This window comes from Gouania willdenowi, chromosome 10 (genome assembly GCF_900634775.1).
Source record: "Gouania willdenowi chromosome 10, fGouWil2.1, whole genome shotgun sequence".
Lineage (NCBI taxonomy): Eukaryota > Metazoa > Chordata > Actinopteri > Blenniiformes > Gobiesocidae > Gouania > Gouania willdenowi.
In genome coordinates this window covers 30,364,552-30,378,746 of record NC_041053.1, presented here as the reverse complement: position 1 = coordinate 30,378,746, position 14,195 = coordinate 30,364,552, and the positions used below count along the sequence as shown (strand labels likewise).

General features: G+C 37.9%; 1 protein-coding gene across 1 annotated transcript; it reads right to left on the bottom strand.

The window, feature by feature from the left end:
* Positions 1-1,580: 1,580 nt before the first annotated feature.
* On the bottom strand, positions 1,581-13,697 carry upf3b (UPF3B regulator of nonsense mediated mRNA decay). The gene is made up of 10 exons (XM_028459587.1): positions 13,450-13,697; positions 11,820-11,926; positions 10,698-10,804; positions 9,652-9,750; positions 9,399-9,509; positions 9,251-9,294; positions 9,008-9,178; positions 7,577-7,728; positions 5,716-6,010; positions 1,581-3,033 (listed from the first exon to the last, which is right to left on the bottom strand). The coding sequence occupies exons 1-10, from the start codon at positions 13,552-13,554 to the stop codon at positions 2,908-2,910; spliced, it is 1,317 nt and encodes a 438-aa protein (XP_028315388.1). The 5' UTR covers positions 13,555-13,697; the 3' UTR covers positions 1,581-2,907.
* Positions 13,698-14,195: the final 498 nt, after the last annotated feature.

Here is a 14,195-nt window from a genome sequence, read left to right as displayed (position 1 = left end):
TCTGGAGCAAGTATAACGAGAGGCCCCTGACGGCAGCCTGCAGTCCGGGGCGGCGCCCAACGTTCAATAAACCAATCGCGTTCAGACTTACTCTAACCCTAACTCTATATATTTTATATGCCTATAGAATTATGTAACATAAAATTATTTATATGGCACAATTTACTTATTTTGAGGTTGATTATTTTTAACTGTATGAGAATCACAGCACAACATGTCGCATTGAGCTCCGCCCCGAACTGTGGACTGAAAGCCAATAACATGCCGATGTTGAGCAGCGTTGAGCTCCGCCCCGAACTGCGGACCGCAGTCAGTGGTACTTCAGTATAACGTCCGCAGCAGACAGACTCTTCTCTTTGGCGACACCGGTCACTCCATTGTCAACCGATGATATATAATAAAGGCTAGCTCTGGCCTCCTGCACACCGTTAGGCCCTCCCCCTACCTGTCATAACAATTACACATCTGCAATATCACTTCGCCTTCTACAAATTCTTATTCAAGATATCTGAAAAGTTAAATATATCTCGAATTTGAGAAATCTCTAACCACAATTAATGTAAAGATATCGCTAACTTGATAATAGATATCTGAAACTAAATTATGACTATCCATAACTCCATTTAGAGATTTCTACAAGTGCATTCTGACTAGGCGTAATTCCAGTACAAGATATCTATTATGTCATTTTAAGTCCACTTTGTCTTGCAGAGACTCTGTTCGGGCATTACAGGCGTCTGATGACCCTAATGAATAAAAATAAATAAACTAGTTTGAACATTACTAAGATGTTGTCTTGCTTACTTGCAGCTTTACGAAACGAAACATTTGGTAACTGCTTAATAGATTTGAAGATAATAAAAAAAAACAAACGCATATCTCAGCAGAAATTTTTGTCTGAATACAGGTAAAATACGTAAATCGACTGTCGGATGGAAAATGCGTTAGCCCTGGACAATATTCTGATTTACATTACATTGGGATTCATCATTTAGGTCGGAAAAAAAATCTCAAAACACAAATTCTGGCATTAATGGCTTTACGATGTCATGTATGTGGCAATTGCTATTTTCAGTGCAGATGTTTGCAGCTGAAAAGGAAAGAACTTGATAGAGTAGTTACAAATATTGTCCTTTACTGTATTATAAACTTTGGTGATGTGAAGCTCAAGATTTACCATCAATTATTTCAATTCATTAGGATTCTGTTTGGGTGTGTTAGGGTTCAATAAGCCTTCCATAAACATGCAGGCCATGCCAAGCTTCTCCAATTCTTTTCCAGGTCTTTGTTTTGAGGTGAAGAAGCAGGGAGGCCTGTTATTTAGCTGCTTAGTGCATAATACACCATAAATTATTATAAATATAAAATAAACATTATTATATCATAATACACTATAAATAATATCAGGCAAAATTCACGTGTAGGTCAACAGGTCACAGATTTCACAGGAGAATTTTTTTCATTTGAAAAATCCTTTATACAGGCCATTTTTATTATTTCACTTAGTTGATACAGTTTAATTTGGTTGCTGTACTCTAACTAAGGTATTCAATTACAAAGGTCTCAACTGTAACTATAAAAGTGAAACTTGGTGAATTAACACTACAAACAAGTTGGCAGCAGTCTAAAAAACAAAGGGCTGCAGCCCAGGTGGATGTGAAACAAACATACCCTGCATCAGCCATGTGACAGATCAAATCGAAACAGAAACTATAAAAAAAATAGTTATATTTTGAACTTGTCTATATTGTAAAGAAGATATCATACATCAATGTAATTGGAGTCTAAAGCCACAAAAATCGCACCACTTTAAAAAGAAAATAGACTAATAAAAGGCCTCTTTATATGGAGTATAAGACAAAAGAACTTTAAATCCTTAAATCTGTTGATTACAGTAAAAGTAGCCCAAGTAATTTTTTCTCTATGTACATATGTAAATTGTATGACTGCAAATCATTCATGTTTTATATAAATGGGTAAATGTGTGAATTGTGAATATTGTTATAGTTGTATGGTGTTAAGAAATAAAAAAATAAGCAACAATTCCCCCGACTGTCACTCTGTAATTCCGAGGCAGCAGCCCCTCCCCCGCTACAAAAAGAAGGCAGTAGCAGAGGACTGTCCTACACTTCCTCATTTAGCGGGGCAAAATTAAAGCTGTTAACTTCTTGAATAATCAGAATCAGAATAATAATAAGCCTACATTCTGGGTGAACTCATCCTTTAGTAACTCCCTAAGTTGATCATTTAAAGCGTAGAAGCGGCGCTGTTTATGATACAGCCGGAGAAGTGATCAGCGCTTTCTCTCTCCCCTGTCAGCATATGGTCAGGGGCTCCGCAGACACACACACGGACTGCAGTCGCGACAGTCGTGTTCTGAACGCACCTTATACAAACCCCGCGTAAACAAACAGAGCAAGCCATGGAAACAAACTGGAGCGGGCAATTAGGAATCGAAAAAACAAATAAATTCAAACATCTTTGCAAAGTTTCCGGAACCAGACGTTAGGAACCAATTCCTATTTGGAACGGTTCTTTGTGCCCAACCCTACTCAACATTTTATTTTTCAATATTGCGATGTGCATCTCACCTTTTGTTAATAATATAAACATTGTTTTGGAAAAACAAACATGAAATGAGAAATGAAACACACTCACATTCTTCACCAAAGACCTTCGTTATCTTAAGTCTAAGAAAGTTTAATGAAACGTTGATCTATACGGTCAAGGCCAAACTCTGTCAGGTTGTCGGTGTTATTGGTCCTATGAATGAAACTAAAGATGGTCACCTTCCACGTGACTCCGATGGCTCCTCTTCCCCACAGGCCTGAAACACCACCTCTCTGCACTGAGCCTCACAGCTTCAGTTTCCGCTTTCGATAACAAACGCCCTGCTCAGAAAGCTGCTCAGTCGCCTCCTTTCACTGCCTCTGTGTCCTGCTTTCTGTCCATTGGTTCTTCTTCTCCTCCACCTCCTCCGGCTCGGTTGCGGCTCCTGGCTCCAGGCTGGTACAGCTGGATTGCTGGTCGGTCCTGGTACAAAACAATACAAGTCATTCATTTTTTTAATACCCTCATTGAAAGCATTAATGCAATTAAAGGTTTATGCTAAGAAGTGCTAGACGGAGTCAAACTTAATTTATTCACTAGGGATACAACAATAGTCAGCCCACGGTTCAATACGTACATCAGTTTTTTGGTCACGGTTCAATTATGGTTCGGTTCTGATGGTTCGGAGTAGTGATCGACCAAGTCATCGGCCGGTCGATTTAATCTCACTCCATTCTTTTTTAACTTGTTCTTGTTCTTCATCACCTGTTTTTATTATTTGTTGAATATTTTTTACTTGGTGTCGTTCTACCTCACCTTTGTTAATTTCAATAAATGTTCCTTTTTTTTTTAAATTGAGACTTGTACCATTTGTTTTCATCATTGTGTAATTTTTATGATGTAAATTGAGGGAGCAAAAGTAGTATCGGCTCCAAATATGGGCTCAAGAAAATCGGCAGTCCGTATCAGTCATCAGCTCAGGCTGATGTGAAAAAAAAAAATCGGTATCGGCTCTAAAAAAATCCATATCGGTCAATCCTTAGCCCTGAGCGTTAAAGTGTTTTAAGTAAATGTTAAAGAACAGCAAGGAATTAAGAAATAGCCATTTTTTTTCATTTTAAACTTTTTTATTTTACTTTGACGCAAAACCAAATTCATACACATTCCTGTGTATGGTGTAATAATATGATACAAAATAAACCAAACTTTATAAAATACATATAAAAAAAAAAAAACACTTGCAAAAAACAGGTGATTAACCCTGGCAGTCCATATACAAACTAGGGAAATAACCTTCAACTCTTCTGCAAGGATTCCCAAAGTCGACCTAATCTGTTTGTGTCTGCGACTCGCTTTTCACTGTAATATGATGTGTGTAATTGAGGCTGTTACCCAATATACTTATCAAAGACTGGTGTAGCTTCAGGCCTAATTGATGAATGTATAAAAATGTTAAAATTGGAATAAAAACATATAAGAAAATAAATAAACAAAAAATTCACTACTTTCAAGAAATAAACCTGTAATTAAATTGACCATTTCAATTAAACATTTAAATTAATGGCTGCAAATCCTTGGCGATGAACACCTACTGCCTTTGTTATTTTTTTGTGTCACCCTAAACAAGTGGGGCATGTCTGAACGAAGGCACTGGGAGGGACTGTTGCTTTTTGGTTGATGGCGTTACCTGTTGGTCACCCTTCTGACAATTATTTCGCTGGGCAATGGCTCCGCAGATGTTCAGTCATGTTGGAAGTGTTTTCATTTAAATATAATATTTTTTGTTCACCGTTTTCTCTTCCTTGTCAAAATGTTCCCACACTGTTGATTTTAAAGACGCTCTGCTTCCTCAAGCCGTAGCTGCTCCTGACTGCTAAACATGCTAAAAGCTAAAGACATTGTCGTCAGCGTTGTCAGTGCACAATCCTTTCACGGGCCTGGTCTTTTCAGATCCTTTCAATGCATGCTTGAAATGTAGATCCGGTCGGCCTATTTAATGGCAGTTTATGTACCATTTAAAAGGTTGAAACTCTGCTATTTAAAAAGAATTATAATTATTAATTGTTTTGAGTGAATTCAGATTTATTTTGCTTTTTATTTTATTTTGTGCTTGGTTTTTTGATTTTCATTGTTGTGTATTGTGTTTTAATCAGTTTTTATATATACAGTATCTTCACCACAAAAATAGTCACATATTTACATGTGTACAATTGAAATATTTAACAAACATCGTATGGTCGATTTACATTTAAATATCACGTCCCAAGAGCTCTGTCGTAAAGATTGAGAGTGAAGGAAATGACGTAGTCTCCACGCATGCATTGAAAGGATCCGAATGGAGCTCCCCCTGCTGACTTCTGCTGTATAGGTCAAAAACTCCTCCTCCTCAATGATAACAGATAGGATGTGGGTCAAACTGTAAAGTTAAAATACTTGTCACATCATTTTTTTCCAAACCTAAACTCTGCTGTGATCATTAGTTATTATCGCCCTAAATTGTGTTCAAGTGCTCATTTTTCTGTGAAGTTTGTTTTAAATAAGTTATTTGAGGTTAAAAATGGGATTTTACATCATATATGACGATGATTGACAGCTGCGGATCTTGCGTAGCTCTCTTCATGAATAGCAGTTACGTTGTGAAGTAAAGCCGAGACGCCATATAACTAGATATTTCAGTTGAAATACATTGTGGTTTTGTACTAACCTCTATGATCTGAACAAGCCATTGGTAAAATTTCCAGCGGGAAAGTTACTTATATTCTTGGCGTAGCTGGGCTGCGTAACTCATCAGGGCAGTACACTAAATTGACGGGGCGTGATACCAGGGCTCCTCCCACCGGACCCTACTGCGCAGACTCTGGCTCCAAATGATGTCAAATTTGCAAGATGGAAGCGCCCTTAAGCACCGTATTTTGGCTTTAAGAGTGGGAACAGAAACAGTTCCACGGCCACTGGTTGTGATTGGCTTATTAACTCACTTGATGGGTTTTCCTCATCCCTGAGCGCTAACTCTCAGGCACACAATCAAAGCCAATTTAGAGAGACATACAATGCACAAAACCATAACAGCCACTGTTTACATGTCAGTATTGAACCGTGGCTGCCGTACTGAATGGTTCATTATATTATATTGCCTAGTATTCATAGGACTCTGGTTGATGGTACCTTGTTTCGCAGCCGCTCCCTTTTCCCGCTCTCCTCCTTTTTGTCGTCTTTGGCCGGTTTCTCTGGTCGCTCTGAGCAAGACAAGTCCACTGTGGATTCACTCTTCTTCTTCTCTGGGAATTTCTCCTTCTTCACCTCCTGCTCACGCTTCCTGAAGGTCTTCTCTCTATCCTGGCGCTCTTTTTTCCTCCGTCGGTTCTCGTCCCGACGTCTGAGACGCTCCTCTCTCTGTCGTAGCTCCTTCTCTCTGTCAGCGTCGCGCACCCTAAACTCCTTCCACCCCTCTTCATCTCCCCTGGGAGGAGAAGAGAGTCTCAGTTATGGTTTCTGGCAGGGTCAATTGCGATTGTAGTCACATAATTAATAATTAATTACATTTACGACATCATTGTAATTGAAATAATTTGTTGCTGTTGTAATCATATTTGAGTTCAGATAACTGTGCCGGTAGTTGGAAATGAAAATTCTATAAAAAGAACTGTCACTTACAAATTAATTAAACACATACAAAGTTAACATTCAATAAAATATGTTCCATATCTAGTTTACCTGTGAGTTCTCTTAATAATCATTTTATCATTAAAAAATTAATCGTGAGGTATATTGACAGAAAAAAGGCTCAGAGACCCACACCAAAAAGAAGGAAGCCTAACAATGTAAAAAAACAAAAAAAACAAAAAACTAAATGGAATACAGAAAAAAAAATGTTCCCTGTATTTTAAAGCTGATTTAAGTGTTATGGAATTATAAGTGTAGATGTAATTAGCTGTAATTTAACTTTATTAAAGCTACAATATATAAGGTTTTTTTGGTTTTATTTGGTCAAAAATCCATGCATATTGTAATCCAAAGTGTTCTGAATGGACAGGGAATATTTAGTCCTTCTCCTGGCTCTGTCAATGATCTTTAGAAATACAAGAGCGTGATGCTGGACTTCAGCCAATCAGAGCTCTTTCTACCAAAGCACGGACTGCGCGTGATCCGCTTTCAGTCCATGCGCTGTCTGCCCCGAGTCAGAGAGAGAGGGTTAACAGATGGAATAAATAGCTTGTCACTGAGCGTCATAGACGCTCTGGACGCGCATCGCAGACGCCGCCTCCAACTCCCATTCATCGGCTCTACATTATGGAGAGAGTGGCTTGGCGTAAGCCTGTCCATTTGTCTCCGGTTAGTGTTTTTTTTTTTCTTTATTCTGAATTCGTCACGGTTGGGGAAAGCTCCTGATTGGCCGACGTGCCGCGATATGCCCCAAAAGCTCAACAATCCCAACTCTAGCGTCAGCCGCGTTGGAGGCGCCGGACACACATCAAAAAGCTTGAAATCTCAAAATGCGCAGCGTCCACCGCGCGTAAAGCTTCAAAACACGCCACACAGGAGGCGCGGGACGCACAGCGAGACCTCTCAACGCTCCTAGAAGCGCGTCCACCATATATTGTCAATGTACACCTGACTCTTTTGACGCGTTTGGTGTGAATGTGCCATTACTGTCCTCACAGCAGCGAGTGATAAGTGCTTTCATGTCTTGAAAACATCAGAAAACTCTTTAATAACACAAGATAAAGTCCCTACATTTGTTACTAGTCTCAATGAAGAAAACAGTCACAAAAAGTTGTACGTAAGCATTCCCAAGAAGACCGGTGAATTTTTCAGGAGGGATGGGGGGGGTGTGGAGCGCCTCAAGATTCTACATAGTGCAGCTTTAATTAAGGACGTAGCCTAATTGTAATTGACTTTCAGAAGATACATAATCGTAATCGTAATTGAGCTGTAATTGAACATCGATAATTGGAGACAAAATTGTAAATGAAAAACGTAATTGACCCCAACCCTGGTAAACAGGGCGGAGGCTGAAGTGTCTCACCTTCTTCCTCGCTCCTCTTTGTTTTCCATGTGTGTTCGTCTCTTGTGTTCAGAACTGGGCCGTTCCTCTTTGCTGGGCCTTTCTGGTCTTTTAGGTTTCTCTGTGGGCTTCTCAGAATCAGCCTCATCTCCTCTTTCAGGCTTCTTCAAGAGCTGCAAGGTGATAAAAACAGATGAAACACGAGACTTAATACCAGGGATGGGGTCAATTATAATTGTAATTGTGTAATTGGTAATTAAAGAGTAACTAAACCCCTGCTTTTTGCTGACCTACTACAAGGACGGAAATTCAAAAACTGCCTTAATTATGAACGTTACCTCCGACACGCCCGCTCACAGCACACAATAATGAAATGATCAAAATACTGCACGCACACGCACCCAGCAGGGGCTGGAATGCCGCTTATAAACACAAAGAAAAACGGACACGCAGAAACAGGCAGGAATACACACATGATGTGTCTGTTAATACACAGATAGCTTGATAAACCCTCTGACGAGAGCAGAATCTGCTCTTTATAGAAGCACAGGGTCAAAAACTTCACCGCTGGAAAGAGTAGTTCTTCATTACAACTGCCAATCAATGCTCACTGAGGTCTGTGATTGGAGGAAACCCTCCTCTCTTTTATAGGAGGGGAGGGGCCATTCAGTGAAAGTTGATGACGCAGGGGAATCTAAAGAATCAGCCGGCGTTCAACCCTTAGTGGCCAGTAACTCTAACAACTAAAAACGCAAAATTAAAATACAGCACTACTTAATACCCAAATACATTTGTATTCAGTAGAAAAAAGTGGGTTTGGGGTGTAGTTACTCTTTAATTACAATTATGACGTAATTATAACCATACTTGAAAAAATATGTTACTGTTCAGACAATTGACTACGTAATTGTAATTGGGATGGAAATTCTATATAATCTGTCATTAATAATTTAATTAAACGCAAACCGGTGGAACAATGTTACAGTTCTATGTATTACACATGCACCGCTAACAATTATAAAAATATGGTCATATCAAGTTTACCTGTTAGTTCTCTTTAGGATCATTTTACCGTTTAAAAATAAATCAAAATCTAGGGGTGAGCTGACAGAAAAAAGGCTCAGACGCCCAAACCAAGAATATGACTACAAACATTTTCATTGATTAGGAAGGTAACCAAGAGACGAAAAACAAATTAGATGATAGTGTTTTTTCAGTGTATTTTACAGCCGATTTAAGACATTGGTCAAAACACGAGAGGAAGGTTCAATTTTATAGGGTTATTGATTAATTGTAATTGACTTTCAGTGGAAAATAATAATCATAATTTTAACTGTTAAAAAAAATGCCAGTCATCATAATCATAATTGAGTTGTAATTGAACATGAATAATTGAAGACGTAATTGTAATTGAAAAATCTAATTGACCCAGTTTAATACTGCGGCACCCACTTTGATTTTTGGCTCGTCCTTCACTTGGTCTTTCTCTAGCTTTTTCGTCTTCTCAGCTTCTTTCCGTTTCCTCCTCTCATCCTCTCTCCATTTGCGACGCTCCTCATCTCGCAGGCGCTTGCGCTCGAGCTCTCTGCGTCGTCTCTCCTCTTTCTTTTCTTCCCTGATTCTCTGTAAATCATCAGACAGGAACTGTGATTCCAGAGGTCGGTGTACATGCTTAAAACATAAATAAACATCTACCTGCTTATTCTTCAAGAAGTCCAGCAAAGGGGTGGTTCTTTTAGCTTGAAGGAATAAAAGGAAGCATAAATCAGCTCACTCCATAACTTTAAATCACACCACAAAGTCCTGCAAAAACTGCATGGTGTTTGTTTGAAGGAAAACACACCAATGAGCTCTTTTGACTTGGCCTCGAGCTCCTCAAGCAGAGTCTCTGGAGTTGAGGTCAACTTCTCTTCATCGCCGTTATAATATTCAAGAAACTTTTTGTAATCTGGGTCTAAAAGAAAAAGAAAACAACAAACCAAACTGACTCACAGCAGTGATAAACACACACTTTTTTCAGCAAATTTTGTATTATCTAATATATTTGTATTTATTATTTTTCTGCAGAAACTCTTCTGAGAGGCTGATATTCTTACCGTCATCGATGGTTCCACTTTTAGCATCCTTTTTCTTACTCCTCCTCTTGGCAGTCTTTTGAAAAGGGGCAAATTCCACAATGGCAGGATACTCCTGACCTGTTCACAAATATTAACCGATAACATCAGCTATGAATGCTAAATCCAGATATAAACTTTTTATATTACATTTTTAATCTTGGTTTGATTCTGCTGGAGATTTATCTTGTCATCTTTATCATTGAAGTGTTGATCATATTGCTGTGTGGTATGTTATTTTATTATATATATAAAAATGGTTTCTATAAATGTTCCTATTTCTCAGTATCATTATTTCTTACTCTTATTACAGCCTAAAACGCCTGATTTTGCAGCAGCCTTTTCCAAATATTGTTTCAAAAGTTGTGACTAAGGCTATTTTTTTTTTATTGTTTTTTAATACATACATAAGGCTTTATATTCTATAACTTTGCATTTACAACAATTTATCACGATATGGATCACTTCCACCACAGTGTAAAAGTCTAGTGCAGAAAATATTACACAGAATATTAGTGTTTATGTGAGTTTTTAAAACAAAAAATCCCAAAATACATGGTACTTCTCCTTTAACAATCTTTTCAATGAAGGAATGTTCATGACTTTTTCTACATATACTGTTGACATGTGTTCTGATTTGTAAATCTGTATGTAGAAATAACACCAGGGGGCAACAAAACCAACAACAATGGCCACTGCTATTATTTTAAACAGTACCTGTAGTAAATTTTACTCGCAAGCTCCATCAAAGATTATACTGTATGATAGAGGTTTCTACACATCCATTTGTGAGACAAGCTTGCAGCTATTTTGCTGTACATAAAGTAGCAGCGTTGCTACGTGTAGTAGATATTTTTATATTGCACTAGGATATATACCTCACAACATTAGTTGATCATTTGGAAAAAAGGACAAACTAAAACTATTTATTGGACATATTGAACATCAGATGTTTTGTGCATTATATACATAAGAATCAGGGGGAAAAAACAAGAACGCAACAAGATCTTAAAGGTGACGGTCTTTACCTCTGCCATCAATGAAAACATATCCATCAAATCTGTCTCTGAAGAGCATGATGTCCTCCTGGTTTTTGAAGTTGATGTAGGCCCGTGCAAACAGGTGTGGGTACAAGCTGACAGGGAAAGGAAACACAGTGGTGTTAGACTAAAGCCCGGTTTATGCTGCTGCGCCAGGACCTATGCCGTCAACGTGATGTAGAGGTTGGCCAACTGTAGTTCTGCGTCAATGGAACGAATCGCTATGTGATTGACCGCCATTGTGTTGTTACAAATGAGCATTAAAAATCCCTTGTTTATCTTACGGTCACAAAAAACAATGTTTTATATTTTTTAAGCATCTTAAAATGTAATTTTTTTTCTGGATTATTACTTACCTACTGCACCTAACCATTTGTGTTTTGTTGGACACAAACATTAAAACATTGGTTTCAAAACGTGCGCTTTATTTTTCAATATAAACATAGGCAACATGTAAACAAAGTATATCGAGCGGACTGTCGACGGCGGAGAGGGAGCAGCGAGGTAACCTGGTCCACGGCCCCGGGAAGCGGGTAGTTGGAGCGGGACAGCGCTGTAAAGATCACTTTTATCATACTGTCATGCCTGCTCCTCTATCTCCTCCACAGCATGTCGGTCATTGTTAATAAAACACACACACACACACACACACACTGTAGACGAGGCAGTAATAGCTATAATAACAGTAAACACACACCTTTTGTCTGTGATTGACTTCGTTTAGCAGTGCTTCATGTGCTGCATGAAAAGAAATAAAACTCTGGCACTTTTAGTCCATCTCGGTTCTCTCGTGACTAAATTCACTGTAGAAACAATTCTTGTATCGCTACACAAAAAGTTGAAACATGGTGGTGTTGACTGGAAAAAGCAGTGACTGGGGCTGAGGTTTAGAGTCAACCAATCACAGCGCTTATGTTCCACGGCGTCTCAACATGTAGTCAGGATTTTTGGGAGGCCCACGTCAGGTTACGAGGAGGGGGTTTATACCTACGTAGAGCGCTACGTGCTTCTATGTCTGCGATTTTACGCAGAACCATATATCAGGCTTAAGCCCTTAGAGGTCATCATGTCACACAGACACACAGGTTTGTCTGTAGCAGTGGGGGTTACCTGGTGTCATTGGCAAAAAACTCCAAGTAGTCCACCTCTGGCAGAGGCTGCAGCTGCTCCTCTAAGTCCTCTTTAGTCAGACTGGGTGGTAAACGTCTGATCACAATCTGGAAACAGAAGATGGATCAACAATGAAAATCATTGAACTATAAAACTGTTCCAAGTGACTTCAGTGGATTGACTGAAACTGAATAGTTTAAGAAAAAAGAAGAAATCCTCTATGACATCATGACCACTGACAGGTGAATTAAAATACATTATCTTTGGTATCTGTTAGTGTACAAGTTATATTTGGGAAGCAACTGAAAATTAACATCTCGGACTTTTAACCAAGGTTGTGGTCAATTTCATTTTTCAATAACAATTACGTTTTCAATTACCATTACAGTGACCAGCATTTTTTCAATTACAATTATTTGTGGGCTTGTAATCGGAGGGTCACTGGTTCGAATCTCACCCAGGCCATCACTGGGGGATGTTTAGCAAGTCCCTTAACGCTAACTGCCCCCCAGGCGCTACACTTTGGCTGCCCACTGCTCCTCAGGTGTACTAGTAAACAAAACATGGTGGTGGGTCATGTTTTACCCTAAGGACAATAAAAGGAGTAAATGAGCGGTCATAATAAGTAAGGCTGCACGATGAAATGATATAAAATCTAAATTATTTTATTTATTGAGGGGTATTGTAAAACGTCAAAATTGGAAAATCAATGTGCCCGTTTAATCATGTGCAATTATGGCAAGAGTCCCTCTCCCTCTACAAACTGTAGAAAAACAAGTTTCAAACATGTTTGACGTGATAAACCCCTGCTACGACATCTTTTTAAATGTGAATTCTGTGTGAGCTTTTTTTGTAATTGCAAGGTTGTTATTTTTTTTTTTTTAATCAAACCAACAGGGGATTTAACATTATTTGTTAAAGCTTTGCAGTTGCACTTTATTCCCAAGATGGAAATTTAAAAAATAATAATAAATAACTACTTGCAATAATTAAATCGAATTTAAAAAATAAAAAAAGTTTTCAAAGTTAAAAAAAAAAAAAGAAAAAAAAATCAGGATTTTGTTTTGAGCTCAAATAGCGCAGCCTTAAAGCTGTAGTATGTTCTTTTCTTTTCTATTCTTTTTTTTTTTTTTTTTACATCATTTGGTCAAAAATCCAAAATCATCTTTGAGCATATATTATTGTAATCCAAACATGAAGACATCAAAACCCATTAATTAATGAGAGAAGAATAGTTGCTCAATCCATTGTAGTCAGACTGTGTAAACAATGGCCCTACAAAATAAACTACTTTATAACCCTGATTTTAATTTACTTGTTACCATTTTATTATTATTTTAATCTTTTGGAATAAACAAAGTCTCTGTCGTCTTAGTAAAAGCTTACTTGCACACTTTAAAAAATAGATAAATCTTATAGAAACTGTCTTTTCTCTCAGTATATTTAGCTTAAAAATAGAGTATAAAATATAGGATAAATAGAGTAAATTATAGGTAAACTACAACATTGCTATCCAAACAACTGATCGTGTCCACTCATTACTTCCCATAGCGCAGGTGTAATAAACTTTAGCTTGTATCTGACAAAGCAGTTAGCAGCGCCATTAGCAGCCGAAGCTAACCAGCTTTACCTTGGTCATGGCTTCCTTCACAGACTTCTCCGTCTTCTCTCCATCCTCACATTTTAACTCCACTCGTCTGTCCTTGGGTCTGGTGTTTTCTTTGTCTCCCTTCATGTTGCAGAAGTTGGAAGCTTAAATGAATCCCGCTCAGAACACTGGTTTACTTTCATTAACCATTTACAGCCGCTGTTAGCAACTCACTGACCAACTTCCTCTCACGGTTTGAGAGTTGGATGTAGTTCACCACCACAGCCAGAGTGTCTTCTTCTTTTAGTTTAATGGGGGGGTTACAAACATAACTTAAAAAGGTGCATACCGCCACCTACTGTACCGGAGTATGTAGCTTGAACTAATGTCACTATTAAACATGAAAATAAAAAATATATAGATAAAATAAATCCTATGATATATTTCTATATCTTTCAAGTATTCTATCACAAATAGGGTTCTAAAGATTTTGCGTGAAAAAAAATAAATTATATATATATATATATATATATATACATGGTTTATACCTCTTATGTTGTTACCCATATGGCACATTTGGCATGTTTTAGAGTTCACGAATGTCTATACTTAGTGCATGATCATTTTTTATTTTGAATTTAATTCATTTAAACAAACCTTTTTATGTCATAGATCTTTTGTTGAAAATAAATTAAGTTCCAATTGTGGTCGATCTTCTCTCTTCCTTTTTAGGTTTAGACATGAAATGTTTACTGTATGGAAAAGAACCGTGACAAGATTTAGTTATT